This window comes from Cheilinus undulatus, linkage group 9 (assembly GCF_018320785.1).
Source record: "Cheilinus undulatus linkage group 9, ASM1832078v1, whole genome shotgun sequence".
Classification (NCBI taxonomy): Eukaryota; Metazoa; Chordata; class Actinopteri; order Labriformes; family Labridae; genus Cheilinus; species Cheilinus undulatus.
Genome location: NC_054873.1, coordinates 28,431,547 through 28,447,102, shown reverse-complemented (window position 1 = coordinate 28,447,102; position 15,556 = coordinate 28,431,547). Strand labels below are relative to the sequence as shown.

The window sequence follows — 15,556 nt, the reverse complement described above, 5'->3', positions numbered from 1 at the left end:
AGTGCTGCGGGGACTGTGTCACTTTCTGGCAAGGGGATGTCGCTGTCACTCCAGCCCCATCTGGAAAACCCCTTCCTTTTCCCCTTCCTCCTCTCAGTACCAATTTTTATGCGATTTTTTAAAGTCTGAAGTGGGCGGAGTTAGCTCTGAGCTGGGGGTTTACTCACACTTTAATCTGACTGTTGAAATGGGGATAGATTGATCACCAAACCACTTAGCCCATACTACTAAGTGACTACTACTAAGCTTTGGCATCTTCTTTTCACACTGCTGGACCCCTACGCCAAAAAAGTAGGTTTACACTTGAGAGCACATTTTTTCTGACTTACAGAATTACTGATCATCAAGGATCAAAGATCAAACATCAGTCTAATACTTGTATAACTTAAATCTTGCTTTTTTATGGTTGTGACAATCCACAATTGTATTGTGGATTATAACAACCCTCTATGTAGGGTTGGGTCATCCAGTCCTTTCATCAGATATATGTTCGAGCTTGTCTTAGAGAGATATATATGTATCATGACAATGAGCTGATCCATGAGGCTGTTCTTTACATCTCAGTGGCTGTTCTGTGTTTATGGCAAGCACGTGCATGTGCCCTGTCACTGTTGTCAATAGCCTGATAGGCCTTAAAATTATGATAGATGGAGCCAACATAGCATGGAGACGCTATCAAGTGAAACTGAGCAGTTAGAAAATACTTAATGCTAGTTACAGAAGCTCTGAGTGTGTATTACTCTTGAAAGTGTACAAAGTCTTATGGTTTTCTGTGAGCTTGCAAAGGGAATTCAGTAAACTGGAATCAATAAGCCTTTAATATAGATGAAATGGAGCTAAAAACAACTCTCTTCCAAAAGAAGCTACGGGACATAGGTATGTTGTGTTCTCATTAATATGAAGACAAAGTCTGAAATTGAAACATTTCTGATGTAGTGGCAGCACTGATGTAGAAGTTGCACTGTACTAAGGGAGCTGAGCCTGAAGGCCAGACTCTCATTTTATCTAAGTTAAAACCCTCACCAGTGGTCATGAGCTCTGGTTACCTGCAGAAAGGAGATCATGGATACAAGAAAGAAACATGAGTTTCCTTTATAGGGTCTAGAGGATCCCCTCAGGATTTTTGAGGGCTTTGATATGCAGAAGAAGCTCAAAATAATGCTACAATGATACATCAAACTGAAGGAGACCTCTGGGCAAAAAAAGAAGGCACTGAAGGGATTAAATATTCAAACCAGCCAGGGAACTCCTAAAAAATCCTCCAGGAAAAGCTTTAGAATGTGTCTGGTAGGGAGGACATCTACACCACATTAATACTCTACGGCTGAAACCAACTGGAAAGAAATGAGTGGCAGGAGATGTGTACAGTGTCTCCAGTACTTTCCTGAGGTAATATGATGCTTGCTTAGAATTAATCAACAGCCAAATCATCACTTACCACATTAAGCATTAATCCCTAAGCTACAACTTCTGTACAGGTATACTGCACTTTTAAATGGTTAACTTCTGCATTTTAAGTACTAAAAGCTTTGCAGAAAATGTTTTTTTATAAATAATATTAACAATAATAAATTTATTTATAAAGCACTTTCAGTCAAAGTGCTATACATAGAGATAAAATCACTTGACAATAAAAACATCAGAGAATCAAAAACATATACAAACTGAAACAATAAAAAGGAAAGTAGTAAAACAAACAATTTAATACCCATAATGCAACAGTAAGCAAGTGGGTCTTGAGCTTGACTTTAAATATGCCTTTAAGGATGCCTGTCTGATTTCTACAGGTAGGCTGTTCCACAATGTCAGTGCACGGAAGGAAAAAGCCCGTTCACCAGACCTTTTACAGCCCTTTGGGAAACTCAGAAGCCCAGTCCCCTGGGAATGCAAAACACGAGTAGGGACATACAGGTTCACTAAATCAAGACAGGTATGATAGTGCAATGCCATTTACAATTCTATAAGTTATCAGTAGCACCTTAAAGTCTGCTCTAACCTGAACAGGAAGCCAATGAAATATCAAACATGTGTCCCTTCTTGATTTGGCAGGCACATATCCTTTCTAGATAAACACAAATCTGTCTCTACGACCAGCATGCCCTCTGTCTGCATATGTGAATGTGATTTCTATAAAGATGCATAAATGGTAAAAGGTTTGTTCTGAAAGTGCAAAAAATGATCTTGATGGAGGTTGTTTTGAGTTTAGAGGTAGCCTTAGGATCATTTGCTAAGATTGTGACAGTTATTGGGTTCTGGCTGGAACAGTAATTTTTTAAAACAAAGCAAGGAATAAAAGTAGCATAAAAATTAGCCTAACTGCTTACTTATCCACATCATCCTCTACCGCAAATATTTATGTGCACAGACCACTTTGCCTTCCTTTGATGTCAGTTCTTCACAGGTTAAGCAGAAGGAGCTAAACTCATCATCTCCTCCTCTCTATTTCTGTCCTCCTTTCCTGTCTGAGTATCCCAGCCCTTTGGCTGTGTTAAGACGCCGTGGATAATCTACACACCAACAGCCAGTGGTGTGACAAATGCAAAGAAAGAGGCAGGATAGGGGGTAAAAAAGAGTGAGAAAATAACACCAAAAAAAGAATTAAAAGGTGAAGTGAGCGGGACATCGCCATGCTGCGCCTGTTGCCTTTATACATCACATGAGGGTCACACTAGAGCACACTGACTGACATTGTTTCTTGCTCACTTATCCCACCAGCTATCACAAAAACGAAACATGACAGTAAGGTAAGCCGTGCCACAGATTCCCAGTTAAAAATGGCCGTTTGGTCCGCAGTGTACAAATCTCCTCCCTTACATTTTAGATAAAGGGGAACAATATCTTAGGAAGGTGTTTAAAATAGCCTTTTCTATTGCTGCTTCAGAAAACTGTAAGAAAACTGCTAAATTCTCTCTAGAACACTTTATTTGCTGTAAAATGTATAACCCAATAAACAGAAGTGTAAAATCATTCTACCATGACAACTGAAAAAAAAAACGGGTTAAAATGTGAAACACTGTGATCACTAGGACACAATAGACATTGATAAGGAAACGCTTTCTTATCTCCTATGCTGTAACATTATTACTTTTATCTTGCAGCTGAGAACTTCTCATCCAAACCATGACTTATTAAAAGGCCCTAGGGTGTAAAGCTAAATCGCACAATCTGACACTGATGAGACAGTGTCCTCTAGCTGATTATTCTCACTGTGTATTGACAGCTTGTTGTAGTAAACAGTCAATTAACCTTTTATGACACAGCGAAATCTTTGTTCTAAATAAAAAACCTGCCATGTTATCATATCATCATCAGTGTTGTGTCTTATTACTGTCAACTACATCTACTGAATCTACCGCTCCACCTACACTTCAGTTCTTTAATCTATTGTTTTGTTTTTGTTCTGTGTTCTAGTTTTGATAACCCCTCCAACCTCTTTGTCCTCTTGTTTGTCCCCATCTAAACTTTCTGCTGAAGCCTGGCCAAGCTATTGAACCCTGGCAGCACTGCACATGTGCGATGAGGAGGTAGTAATAGTGAGTTCCACAGGAACTTGCTGGAGTCTGCCGTAGGGCAGGTTGTTGACAGGCCAAGCTAATTTCACACTCCCCTGGTACCCATATCGCCTCTAGAGTTACCATGGGCATAAACAGAAGGTCAGAGAGAGAAACAGAGAGAGGGAGGGGGGAAATATTAGAGGGAAAATATTCAAGGACAGCATCAGTCTCACTTGGGTGCAGGTTCTGGCCACAGAGACCAGCTGCTTGGTTTAAGCTTTTTATTCATTCACTTCAGTGTAATGTAGGCTGAGGAAACAGAAACCAGGACACATTACTCCTTACTTTGACCTGTCTTTCGTCTTTACACTTTGAGATCAGGCAGAGATGAACTGTCAAATGACTGTGCGAGTGAGCAGCCCAAGAGGATCTGGCTGCAGACCTCTATGGTGGGGTGTTTGGCTGCAGACCTCTGCAATGGGGCGACCTTGACAGGGGACCTTGACCATGGGGCAGGAAGTGATGTACATTACCCAAGCTGGAACTATGATGGCATACTGAATGACATAAATTTTCTGCTCGCTGTCAGAGGTTATGGTATGTGGCTATTTTTCAAAACAGCAGAATTTTATTAATAAAAATTGAAAATTTTCTGAAAGGGAAATTTAAATTTAACATACCACAAACTAAGGATAACCCAAAGAGGGTTAGGGTCAGGCATCCAAACTATAAAGGTTAGGATTAATGGGGTATTTAAGAGGGATAAAATTAAAAATAACATACCACAAACAAAGGAAAAGCCCAACAAGGGTTAGTACATTACCTCCCACACCATAGTCAAGGTCACCCCATTGTAGAGGTCTGCAACAGATGAGCTTAAAACGCCCCACCATAGAGGTCTACAGTGAGATGCCTCTCAAGCAGCCAGGTATGGCAGAGGCCACTGCACTCCTTTAGAGCATTAAAAAGCACAACATTTAACAGAAAGAAAAAAATGATAACAGTTGCACACTGTCGTGTAAATGTATTAATGGACTGAAGTCACTTCTATAATTAAATTTAAGATTGAAAAGTGTCTTTCCAAGTTTTTTGCCATGATTTCTAGGCTTTGTGATGAGTGTCATGCACATAATTAAAAAAAAAAAGATGTATACTCAGATAACGGCAGTGAGTGTACACTTCTGTATGTGTGTATGAATGACAGAATGAGAGCTAGAGATGGAGTGAGAGCGAGAGGGAGTCATTGATAGATGGAGTAAAGTGACAGGACAGTATTAGAGCGTGCAGGGAGTGCAGCTGGAGCTGTGTCTGTGATGCAATTCCCCTGTCAGACATCAGACTCTTCCACACAAACACACAAAGGAACACACACACAAACATACACCACACATGCACGCTGTGTTGCATTCAGGAATTACATTAGGTGTGTGCAGTATAGGGTAATCTTGCACTGACTTATGATCATAATAAAAAGCTTAACAAAACAAGTGTCAGATATCCTAAATCCATGGCTCCAAGATGTGATCAGAGTCGCAGTTTGTCTAATGGTTCATCGTACAATGGAGGAGATTTGTTCCAGCACCCCAGCAGCACATCTTCATCTGTGGATTTATGTGTCAATCGAGTGACAAGCTGTTTTCAACTGAGTTGCCCGTCCACTGACATTACTCATGGCTCTAATTTTGGAGTGCATTCTCTTTCTCTCAGTTTCTCATGCACAAATTCAAAGCTGTGCAGCCTTCAATTTTTTTCCCAAGGCGATCATTATTAGCCTTTTCCATCTGTACATCACTGAGATGTGCAAACAATCATGCTTATATCCTCATGCAATGGCTTAAACATACAAGTTAATGCAAACAGGTGGAGAGATTTAAAATATGTTACAACCCATATGTCCCGGTAGGAATAAAGGCAGCATTTCTGGCTAGTTTGTTGCATAAAGAGAGCTGCTGTCTTTGCCAGAAACATACCACTCCTAAAGGCTGCCCCCATACCATAAAAAGAGTACGAAGCATACAACATTTACAACAAATGCAGTTAAAGCAGACCTTGTGCTGATGAGTACTTCAACTGGCTACCGTATAGTCACATCTATTTACATACATTTCAGATCCAATTCCCAGTTTGTGGTATACACAGATTGCTTTTGTACAAGATTGAACATACAGTCTTGACAGATAAATGACTTTCATGTGTGCCTGCGAGTAAGACTTGAGTAAAAATATATATATTTGCACAGATTGATGTTATGACATGTTTATCACCAGTAGCAGGCTGCAGCAGATGGAAAGGAAGCAGAATACAGGACCAAGAGTGAGATGTGTTTCTGACACATCACATGGGGCTATTTGCATTTTGAGATCTTGTTTAAATATCCAAGTGGGTGCTTAATAACAAGGCCAAATACAGATTATCTATTTAGAGAGAATAGCTGCCAAGACTCAGTGTGAGACTGAAACTCGTATAAAGAACAGTGACAAAGAGATTTTTAGAGATTCATCAAGCTTAGTAATCGCTAGCTGTGAGGTAAAAGAGGAAAGCAAATCTTACACACCTGAGTCTTCCACGATGGCTGTGTCCATGAGGGTAGCCATAGCTGTGGGACCTTCTGGGAACTGGCTTTTCTTCTTCGTGCAAATGATGTAGTGAAGGCGAACGAGAATGGGAGGACCTAGAGCTGCCTGTGCTCTGGAGACTGCTGTCATGGATGTCTCCATGTCGACTCTGACAAAGAGCAGAAAAGAGATGAGTATTATGACAACGCTGCCATCATCCTCCTGTAACATACAGTAAAATATGACGTTTTTGGTCCTTTATACATGGAATGAATAATTTTTAGCTTGTTTGAACTTATGATCTAATTCAAGAAGACAAGATGAGTGTAGAGACACAGAAAAACACAGCAGACACAAGAAAATAGTCGAACAAGCTTAAATATCAAGAGGGCCTCTCAAGGACAGCTGCCTGTAGAGGATGACTCAACATGTAGGTAGCCACTTGATGTCTAAATGTATGGTGATGCACAATAAAATATTTTAAGAACGACCAGCCTTCAATACTTTGATTTGGCCTCCTCTCAACCACCACGGTCATCATGCAGTCTAACATTTCCGCCTATCAGGGTTGCTATGTCATACTCTTTTCTTTCATTTGCACATATTAACAATTCAGATGTGCTCATACAGAATCACTTTCTTCACCTCACCTCTCCGAGGCTGCTGTGCTGCTGCCCAAATGCTGGCAGGCTTCGCAGTGAAGGGACAGGGGAGTGACCCTGACGGCCACGAATTTCTCTGGAGGTTGGACCGTGGATGTGATCATGGTCTCCGTTCAGGTTGTTGTCACTCGCAGAGCGGAGTAGTGAGCGTGGTGAGGGCAGGGGGCCAGTCATCACTCGTCGACGGTTGGTGTAGGAGGGGGTCTCCCTGAAAGGCACTAAGGAGAGAAAGCAAGAAACTGTCCTAAAGCCTCTCTTCAATGATTCTCTGTTTGAAATGAAGCTAGTGTAGGAAGCAGAAGGAGAAGAAAAAACTATAACTTATATAATTACCAAGTCAGTTTAAGTAAAACTTGTTAATGAGCTATCTTTCATTGATAGTGGGATAATAAGGGTGTAAAGGTACAGCACTCTGACTGTTGAAAATAATATGAGTGGAACAAAGAATAATAAATCTGGGAATTTATCTTTTTTTTCTGCTGAACCAAATCTGTGCCATATTGTGACCCCAAAACCGTCCCTGTAGGATTTGACTTCACGATGTGCAAAGTTAATGCAGGGGCACACTACGCATAAACTTTGACACAGTAAGTAATTCATGCAAGACACAGTAGTCAAACGCCAAGCCAGCTGATGTGTGAAGTGCTGTCTAAAATTTAAAAACTGCTCACAAGTCAAGTTAAGACCTTTTCAGACATTTAAGACTTTAACTTATTAAGGATCTAAAGGATCTCCGTTTCAAACCCCGAGAGGGCCTTTTCATTGTATCATGTCAAACTGTACAAATGACCCCTCCCCAACACACACACACACACCCACACACACACACACACTTGTAAAAGGCGCCCATCCGAGGTAGAAAGAGTATCTATTATTTGCCATGTAATATCATTTTGATTCGATGAGTTGTAAACACACAACTGGAAAAACATTCAACTTGATTCTTAAAGTAACCTGTTTATGATTAAAGTGGATAAAGTACTTGAAAATGAAAGATATCCAATGGTAGAAGAAGAATGTTACATTCAGACCACACTAGATGGCAGAGTTTCCCTGTGTGATCTTGTCACAGAGAATTTGTTCAGCTCAGCAGGGATCCAATCCAATTCTGAAACCATCTCTATATCACTACTAACATTTCATCTCCTTGGCCTCTCTTCCTCACACCTGTATGTAACTTGAAATCACAGTCATTGAACGACTTCACTGGGGCATGCAGGCAATCTTCTCTCCTTCATAGTCAGTTAAATCTATAAAAAAATGAAGAAGCAAAGTGATGCTCTTACCAACATCTGATGCTTTGTGGACCTTTATGATTTCAGCCAGATCAAAGTTTCCTGCTATAATAGCCACCTGGAGAAAGACATATGATGAGGGAAGGTTAGCTGTGTTGTGGCAGATGTGTAAAATCTGTGTGGGGATGTTCTGGTAACTTACAGGACCAGCTTGCCTTATGTACAAACAAATTAACTGTGATCTGAACAGGAAATCTGTGACAGTGTCGATTACACACAGACTTCATCAACCAGAAAGGCTGGCATTTAAACACAGGCAGCGATGTTAAGCCAGAAGGGCTTGGGCTGCTGTAAATGTTTTTAATAGTAATTAACTGTATCTGCATTAGGCTGTGTAGGACTAATTTATCTCTGAAAATTAAAACTATGTAGGCACACAGTTACACAGTAGATCTACACAAACCTGAAACGCAGTCTGGCTGTTGTAGTTCTTTATCTCTTTATTTGCCCCTCGAAACAGCAGAACTCGTGCACAGCTTTCCTGAAGAACAACAGAGAGATAATCGTTTGTGGCTGGGACTTATAAATGTCATGCTGTTTGATAATGATAAAATACTCTCACCCTTATGAACAAATGCAGATTCAAATGCACATTCTAAAACACACATACATAACGACTGACAAAGCTCCATTGGGTGCCACGTTTCTAATTGGTCTCTAACAGATGACCAGGTATATAGAGTACGAGTGAGTTAACATGAAATGGACTGGCTATGGTGTCTGTGTCAGAACAGACAAGATAGAGTGCACCTAAAGTACCATATCATCTCCAAGTGCAGCTTTACAACTATGTTTGTTTTAACAAATTAATGTGTGGACAAAAAAAGAAAAAACTGAAGAGATGAAAACACGCTGCTGCAAAGGCAGGACTAAAATTTCTAATCAAATTAATAGAAGAACAAAACTTCATATAATTTGGACATGATTTGGTTTTCAAAAGCAGAATATTAAGTGAAATGCAATTATCAACGGGCCGTGCAGTGCGACAGATGTTGCCGGAGGCTGCATTACAAGCAACCTCTTTGATCAACTCAAAAAGAAACGTGTCTCTAAGAACGAGGGCTGATTGAAAATGACTTAGACAGAGGCAGCTCCAGCCCCTGCTCGTTCCACCACTTGCCTTACATAAGATTATGAAGGTTAGGTGGTAATGCAGAGATAATGAAATAAATATTTCATAATGAGGTGATGAAAGGCTTATGTTATTCAAACACGGGTACCAACACTTGCTTTTTAACAGCAGGGCTGTACAGGAAATGATTGTTCGTAACTGTAGTAGGAGCAAGGAAATTAGTTAGATGTTTTACTTTCCCACGACACCGTCGCGCATACACACATGCGTCAGTACATGCATATTTATTCCTTGAGGCTTTTGAAGACAGCAAGACTTCACATTTCTCAACTGCTGAGTTGTTCACACAGAGTATTTGTTTGTTATGCTTCGTTTCTTCATAAATGTTGACATGAGGTCATACAAATTACATCACTGATCACAGCTCAGGTGTACTGCTTGCAACAGTATTCTGCCTTTAATAATTTTAATTTGACAAAAATGTACGAAGTACAAATGTGATGCTTTCCCACCTGACATTACAGACTTTTTGTACTGTGACCCAACCACAAGACCCCCTAAGACAAAAATGAAAAAACTGGAAGTACTAAGTAAAAACTCCAAATAAATTCCCCCAAAATTAGTGTTTTTCTTGTATTTTACTTTATCTGTTGGATCAAGAGTTTGTTATAGACCTATATAGAGTCTGGAAAAATTCAAAATTCTGCCCAGGCAGAAATCAGACCAAATAAACAAACAAACACCAGATAACCCCCCAACAAAATAGATTGCACTCAAAGTAAAAGATCACACCCTGCCCTGAAATTAATGTTGTTAGCATCAAAAAAAAGATGAAATAATAAAATAACTGGCATCAAGGGTCTTTAAGGGTTAATTAAGATATCAGAGAAGAGATGCACACATGCACACAAAACCATAAGGAGTTTTGAGGCTAAGATAATTTTCTAAATTTAATTTATTGTTAATATCACCAGTAACAGCAGATTTGAAATAAACTTCACAAAAAAAAGTGTATTTTCTAATTTACTCTAATGAACTTAGTAAATCTAAAAGCTACCTTCTTCAGAATAAGTTTGAGCAAAAACAATGAAATGTTTACCATTTTCCTGTAATGCAAACAGGTACTGCAAAGTTATGTTTTATGATTAACCTGGATTTGAACCCTAGTAATCGAGTTATAATAAGCATGATATTATTACAGGCCAAAATTAAGCTTGCCATAATTTGTCACCACATTTAAAACTGCTCAGTCTCATAGTACCGGAACATATCATCTCCACTTTGTACACTTACAGTTGCTCCCCTCTCTCACTTCCCTCTTTCTTCTCCTTTTATTCTCAACTTGCTGGAATGGCTTGTGTGTATTTTGTGCTGCAACCAGGATGTGTGTAGATACACTATATTGCAAAAAGTATTCGCTCACCTGCCTTGACTAGCAAATGAATCAAGTAACATCCTATTCTTAATCCATAGGGTTTAATATGACATCTGTCCACCCTTTGCAGCTGTAACAGCTTCAACTCTTCTGGGAAGGCTTTCCACAAGGCTTAGGAGTGTGTTTATAGGAATTTTTGACGATTCTTCCAGAAGTGCATTTGTGAGGTCACACACTGATGTTGAACGAGAAGGCCTGGCTCTCAGTCTCCGCTCTAACTCATCCCAAAGGTGTTCTATTGGGTTGAGGTCAGGACTCTGTCTAGGCCAGTCAAGTTCATCCACACCAAACTCTCTCATCCATGTCTTTATGGACCTTGCTTTGTGCACTGGTGCACAGTCATGTTGGAACAGGAAGGGGCCATCCCCAAACTGTTCCAACAAGTTGGGAGCATGGAGTTGTCCAAAATCTCTCGGTATGCTGAAGCATTCAGAGTTCCTTTCACTGGAACTGAGGGGCCAAGCCCAGCTTCTGAAAAACAACCCCACACCATAATCCTCCCTCAAACTTTACACTTGGCACAATGCGGTCAGACAAGTACCGTTTTCCTGGCAACCACAAAACCCAGACTCGTCCATCAGATTGCCAGGTGGAGAAGCACGATTCGTCACTCCAGAGAACGTGTCTTCACTGCTCTAAAGTCCAGGGGTGGCATGCTTTACACCACTGCATCTGGCGCTTTGCATTGCACTTTGTGATGTATGGCTTGGATGCAGCTGCTCAGCCATGGAAACCCATTCCATGAAGTTCTCTATGCACTGTTCTTGAGCTAATCTGAAGGCCACATAAAGTTTGGAGGTCTGTAGTGATTGACTCTGCAGAAAGTTGGAGATCTCTGCGCACTATACGCCTCAGCATCTGCTGACCCTGTTCTGTCATTTTACGTGGCCTACCACTATGTGGATGAGTTGCTGTCGTTCCCAGTCACTTCCACGTTGTTATAATACCACTGACAGTTGACTGTGGAATATTTAGGAGCGAGGAAATTTCACGACTGGACTTGCTGCACAGGTGGCATCCTATCACAGCACCACGCTGTAATTCACTGAGCTCCTGAGAGCGCCACATTTTACATTCTTTCACAAATGTTTTTAGAAACAGTCTGCATGTCTAGGTGCTTGGTTTTATACACCTGTGGCCATGGAAGTAATTGAAACACCCGATTTTAATTATTTGGATGGGTGAGTGAATACTTTTGGCAATATAGTGTCTGTCCTTCAATCTCTTTTTTAATCATCTTAAAGGACTATTCACAAATCTTACTGTAGCAATAACCTTTGCTATGTGTATGTGCCTGTGGTGTAGCCACAGTTGTAACAGGGTGTGCCAGTGCCACCAAAAGTGGCATCTAGCACATCCAAAATCAGATACAGGATTATCTTTGTATTCTCACTTAAACATTTTGTATTCCAGGCTATTGTTTTGTAATCATAATATTTATTTATATAATTATCAAAAAAACAGCATCCACAGACATGCAAGGGTTACTAAACAATCCAAATAGCTGCTGACCTGATTGTGATCCCAACATCTTAGAAGACCTTAGCTGTTGCTGAACAATGCAATGCTTTGCTATTTTACCAAGCAGAAAAAAACAGAAACCTAGGCTTGATACACAGTGAGAATTTACAGAGACCGTGATAAAATGAGGCGAAGCCTCACAGTATTGCCCTTTAGATTGCTTATAGCACTATCAATGGGCACTATCAAACTGAGTTATGACTATATTTTAGGCAGTGTTGATGTTGGCAGCTATTTTTAAATACAAAATCAAATCAGCCAAATTGTACATTTAATAGAAATGTAACACACTCATATTAATGTACTGTTAATTCATGGACTGATATTGCTCCGCATCTTTGTCTGGTTTTAGTCTTCTCTATGAAAACTGAACTTAATTTAAGTCAGTGTTTTTATCATCAAAGACCCCTTTTAAGCTAGTCTTAGTTCCATCTTCCTCATGGAAAACAGGTAGTTGACAAACTACCTTTAGTTGACAAATTAACGCTATTTGAAGGCAGAGCTGAGCAATATAGCTCCTCCTACTGTATGGTTGTGTTTACACTGCAGCTTCAGTCAATTCGGCAGCCTGAACTTGCCTTAACGATAGCCATAGCACACAGAACTATGATAAGTATGAGTAATTTATGGTTTTACTTTGTTCTGTATTATGGCTATATTGGCACCCTGAGTATATTTGTCAGAGTCAGAGTCTTATCTCCAGTTTTATACATCGGAGCAACACTGCACTTTGTTGTGGGTAAGGGTCTCCTCGTGTTGTCAAGTGTGCAGATCCTGCACCTGGAGCAGAAATGCTGCCAGTGGGTGCCTTCATCCTTAGCCCACAGTAGTGGGAAGATCTGCTATCAAATAAACAGATTTACTTAGCTCCACTGCTCATTTGTTTATTGACCCAGTAACTATTTTTTATTAAGTGTTCTTTGAGGTTTGAACCATGTATCCCTGCCACTCTGTGCTGTTAAGAAAATAAATCTGATCATTCCAATACTGTGTTAAGACCTCAATGTAGCAGAATAGGTGAGTCATATATACTGATTAATAGGCTATCTACAAAGGTGCAGGGCAATCTGACCTTCTCTGGTGTTGTAGCAGTCTTTCAGAGGCAAACTCAGAGTCTCTTTTCTGGCTGCACTTCTGGTATGCATCTCTACAGACGCTCCTTCTTGGCCCAGCTCTAGTTTCTTGTGTATTCTCTGCTGTTTATCTCTAGGACCTGTTGAAAGGTGTCAAATCTACAGCATGTTTATGTACAGTATGTATAAGTTAAAGGCAGTTTACAGCCAGAGCAGTGGTTCTCAACATGGGGGTTGGTTGGGTTGCTGCTAGATGCCTTCTTAAAAACAAAGAATATTACAGAATTATTTCAAAATGTATATTTTACCTATTTTTAATAAAAATATATACATGAATTTAGTTAAATGCAATACAAAAACACAGTCATTTGATGAGATTTAGGATGAAATAAAACCTTAAAATATAACTCTGCACATGACTATTCTTGACTGTCCATTGCTGTGTTCAACTATGCTTCAGCTACCTTCAGGTTGAGTGGGGTCCCCTGTCTCTTGTACCTTTATTTTGGGGGTTGCAGGCTCAAAAGGTTGGGAACCCCTGATCTAGAGGACCTGTCTAGTGGGTTAAGGTTCAGTGATTAAAAAATGTCTGAGAAAAACAAATCCTGTCAACATTCTTGCTATGTGCTGCAAGAAACAAACAATCACATCAGACTGACAGGAGAGTTTAAAAAAACCCACCTCCCTAATTTATTAGGAAACTTAATTAATCATACTCCAGCTGAATAAAGCTTTGATCAAGGTTTTTAAGCTTCTCTTAGGAATTTAAACCCACATGAGGCTGCTTCAACAATTAGTCTGCCCATTTGTGTATAAAGTACCAGGAAGATGTTTACCTCGGCATCAAAAGATGAAAAATCCAAAAAAATTTTTGTATCTTAGCATAGTTGATTCCCTCTCTTAGAAAATTAGTTTACAAGATTGTGAGTAAATTTGTGACAAAGCATTTCAAAGACTCAATCCTAAAACTCCTGATAAAGGCACCCTTGCTTGAGTCACTATAACTATTCACTGTCTTCATAACAAAGAGCCAGTGGTAGAGAGACATCTCGTATGCTGCTCTCTTTTGTGTATCGACAGTATGAAGACATGATTCCCTTCACAATCATTAACATAAACTTTAGGTTTGTGGAAACTGTGCATTCACAGTATAATAGCTATCTGCACATATCTGAACAAAAGGTGAGCCAAAGTTGAATATCAGCTGTTGCACAGAAATGCAAGTCAAGGCAGAACCAAAAAAAAAAAAAAAAAAAAAAACAATTTAAAACAAACAACATAAGCACTGTAGAGATTAACTTCAGGTTTCACACATGTATGAAACCCTTTCACCAAAACAATATCTGTTATACCAATGTTACATACTCATAGAAAAGCAGACCACTTTCTTGTTCTGTATACAGATAATTAATTACTAAGTACGGAGGCAAATGTTATGCAACTCATATACATTTTTAATCACTGAGTTCCAAGTCCAAGTCCAAACAACAATCAAGTGTGAAAAAAGGTTGAAAGATGAATGGGGCTCACACTAGCCTACCCCCAAGTACAGAGGCTATAGTCCTCCAGGAATAGTTGGACTCCAGACTTGGATGTGCTTCTCTGTCATCCCTGTTACTGACTCTCTCTACGGTCCTCTTCTACAGCAAAGGATTAAAAGCACAATTAAAAAAAAAAAAAAAAAAAAAAAAAACTAAAATGGAGGGATGAAGACACCCTAACATGCCACATAGAAAGAAACTCCTATAACACTGCACATGTGTGTGGTCAATTTTCATTTTTGAAGGCATTTCATCGTTTACCTGTGAGCAAATCAAAGGCTTAAATGTAAAAAAACAACACTGAAAATACCAGAAGGAGATTCCAGAGGTAAAATATTGACATCCTTGTGCTGTCATATCCATACATTCCCTTTTGTGTGTCACACTGCTGCAATAATTTCAGTGTGTAAAAACAATCCCCGGCCCCTCTGGCTAAATTCCAATTTTAGATTGATAGGCATGGTAATGTGGCCGAGTGCTGACTGGCAGAGGGTCGATATGTAATTTAACGCAGAGCAGGATTAACCTGACTAGCCCTGCTGTACAATCAGCAATAGAGTCAGGGACAGGCACACACCAATTCATTGAACGTGCAGCCCTGTTAATAACATTCATGAGATCTTACTCATCCACCAGGCTAAACCTGATAAACTGTTCTGATTTAATACTAGCTTACAAATAGTTTAAGCGAACACTTACACATCGATACACCCTGTTCTAGTAATAAGTAGAAAAGCACTCGGAGAGTGCAGACCTCCACCAATAGCCCTATCTCCCAATAGTACAGAATACTTTAAAAATTCCTGGATCCAGACGGTGATCCGGATCACTCCCAAAATCTAATCAGTTCCTCCTCATGCCACTTCTGATATTTCCTGAAAATTTCATCAAAATCTGTCTATAACTTT

The 15,556-nt window shown here is 39.8% G+C and overlaps 1 protein-coding gene across 12 annotated transcripts in view; it reads right to left on the bottom strand.

Moving 5' to 3' along the window:
- The window catches only part of shank3a (SH3 and multiple ankyrin repeat domains 3a), a 315,840-nt gene that overhangs the window by 83,329 nt on the left and 216,955 nt on the right, over positions 1–15,556 (bottom strand). For all 12 annotated transcript variants that reach the window (XR_005992309.1, XR_005992308.1, XM_041794579.1 and 9 more), the window contains 4 exons: positions 8,410–8,487; positions 7,998–8,064; positions 6,700–6,929; positions 6,049–6,218 (listed from right to left, as the gene is read on the bottom strand). Coding sequence is in view for 10 of the 12 variants with exons in the window: in XM_041794579.1 (XP_041650513.1) it covers positions 6,049–6,218; positions 6,700–6,929; positions 7,998–8,064; positions 8,410–8,487 (545 nt within the window). In the remaining 2 variants the exon portion in view is untranslated. The remainder of the gene's footprint in view (positions 1–6,048; positions 6,219–6,699; positions 6,930–7,997; positions 8,065–8,409; positions 8,488–15,556) is intronic.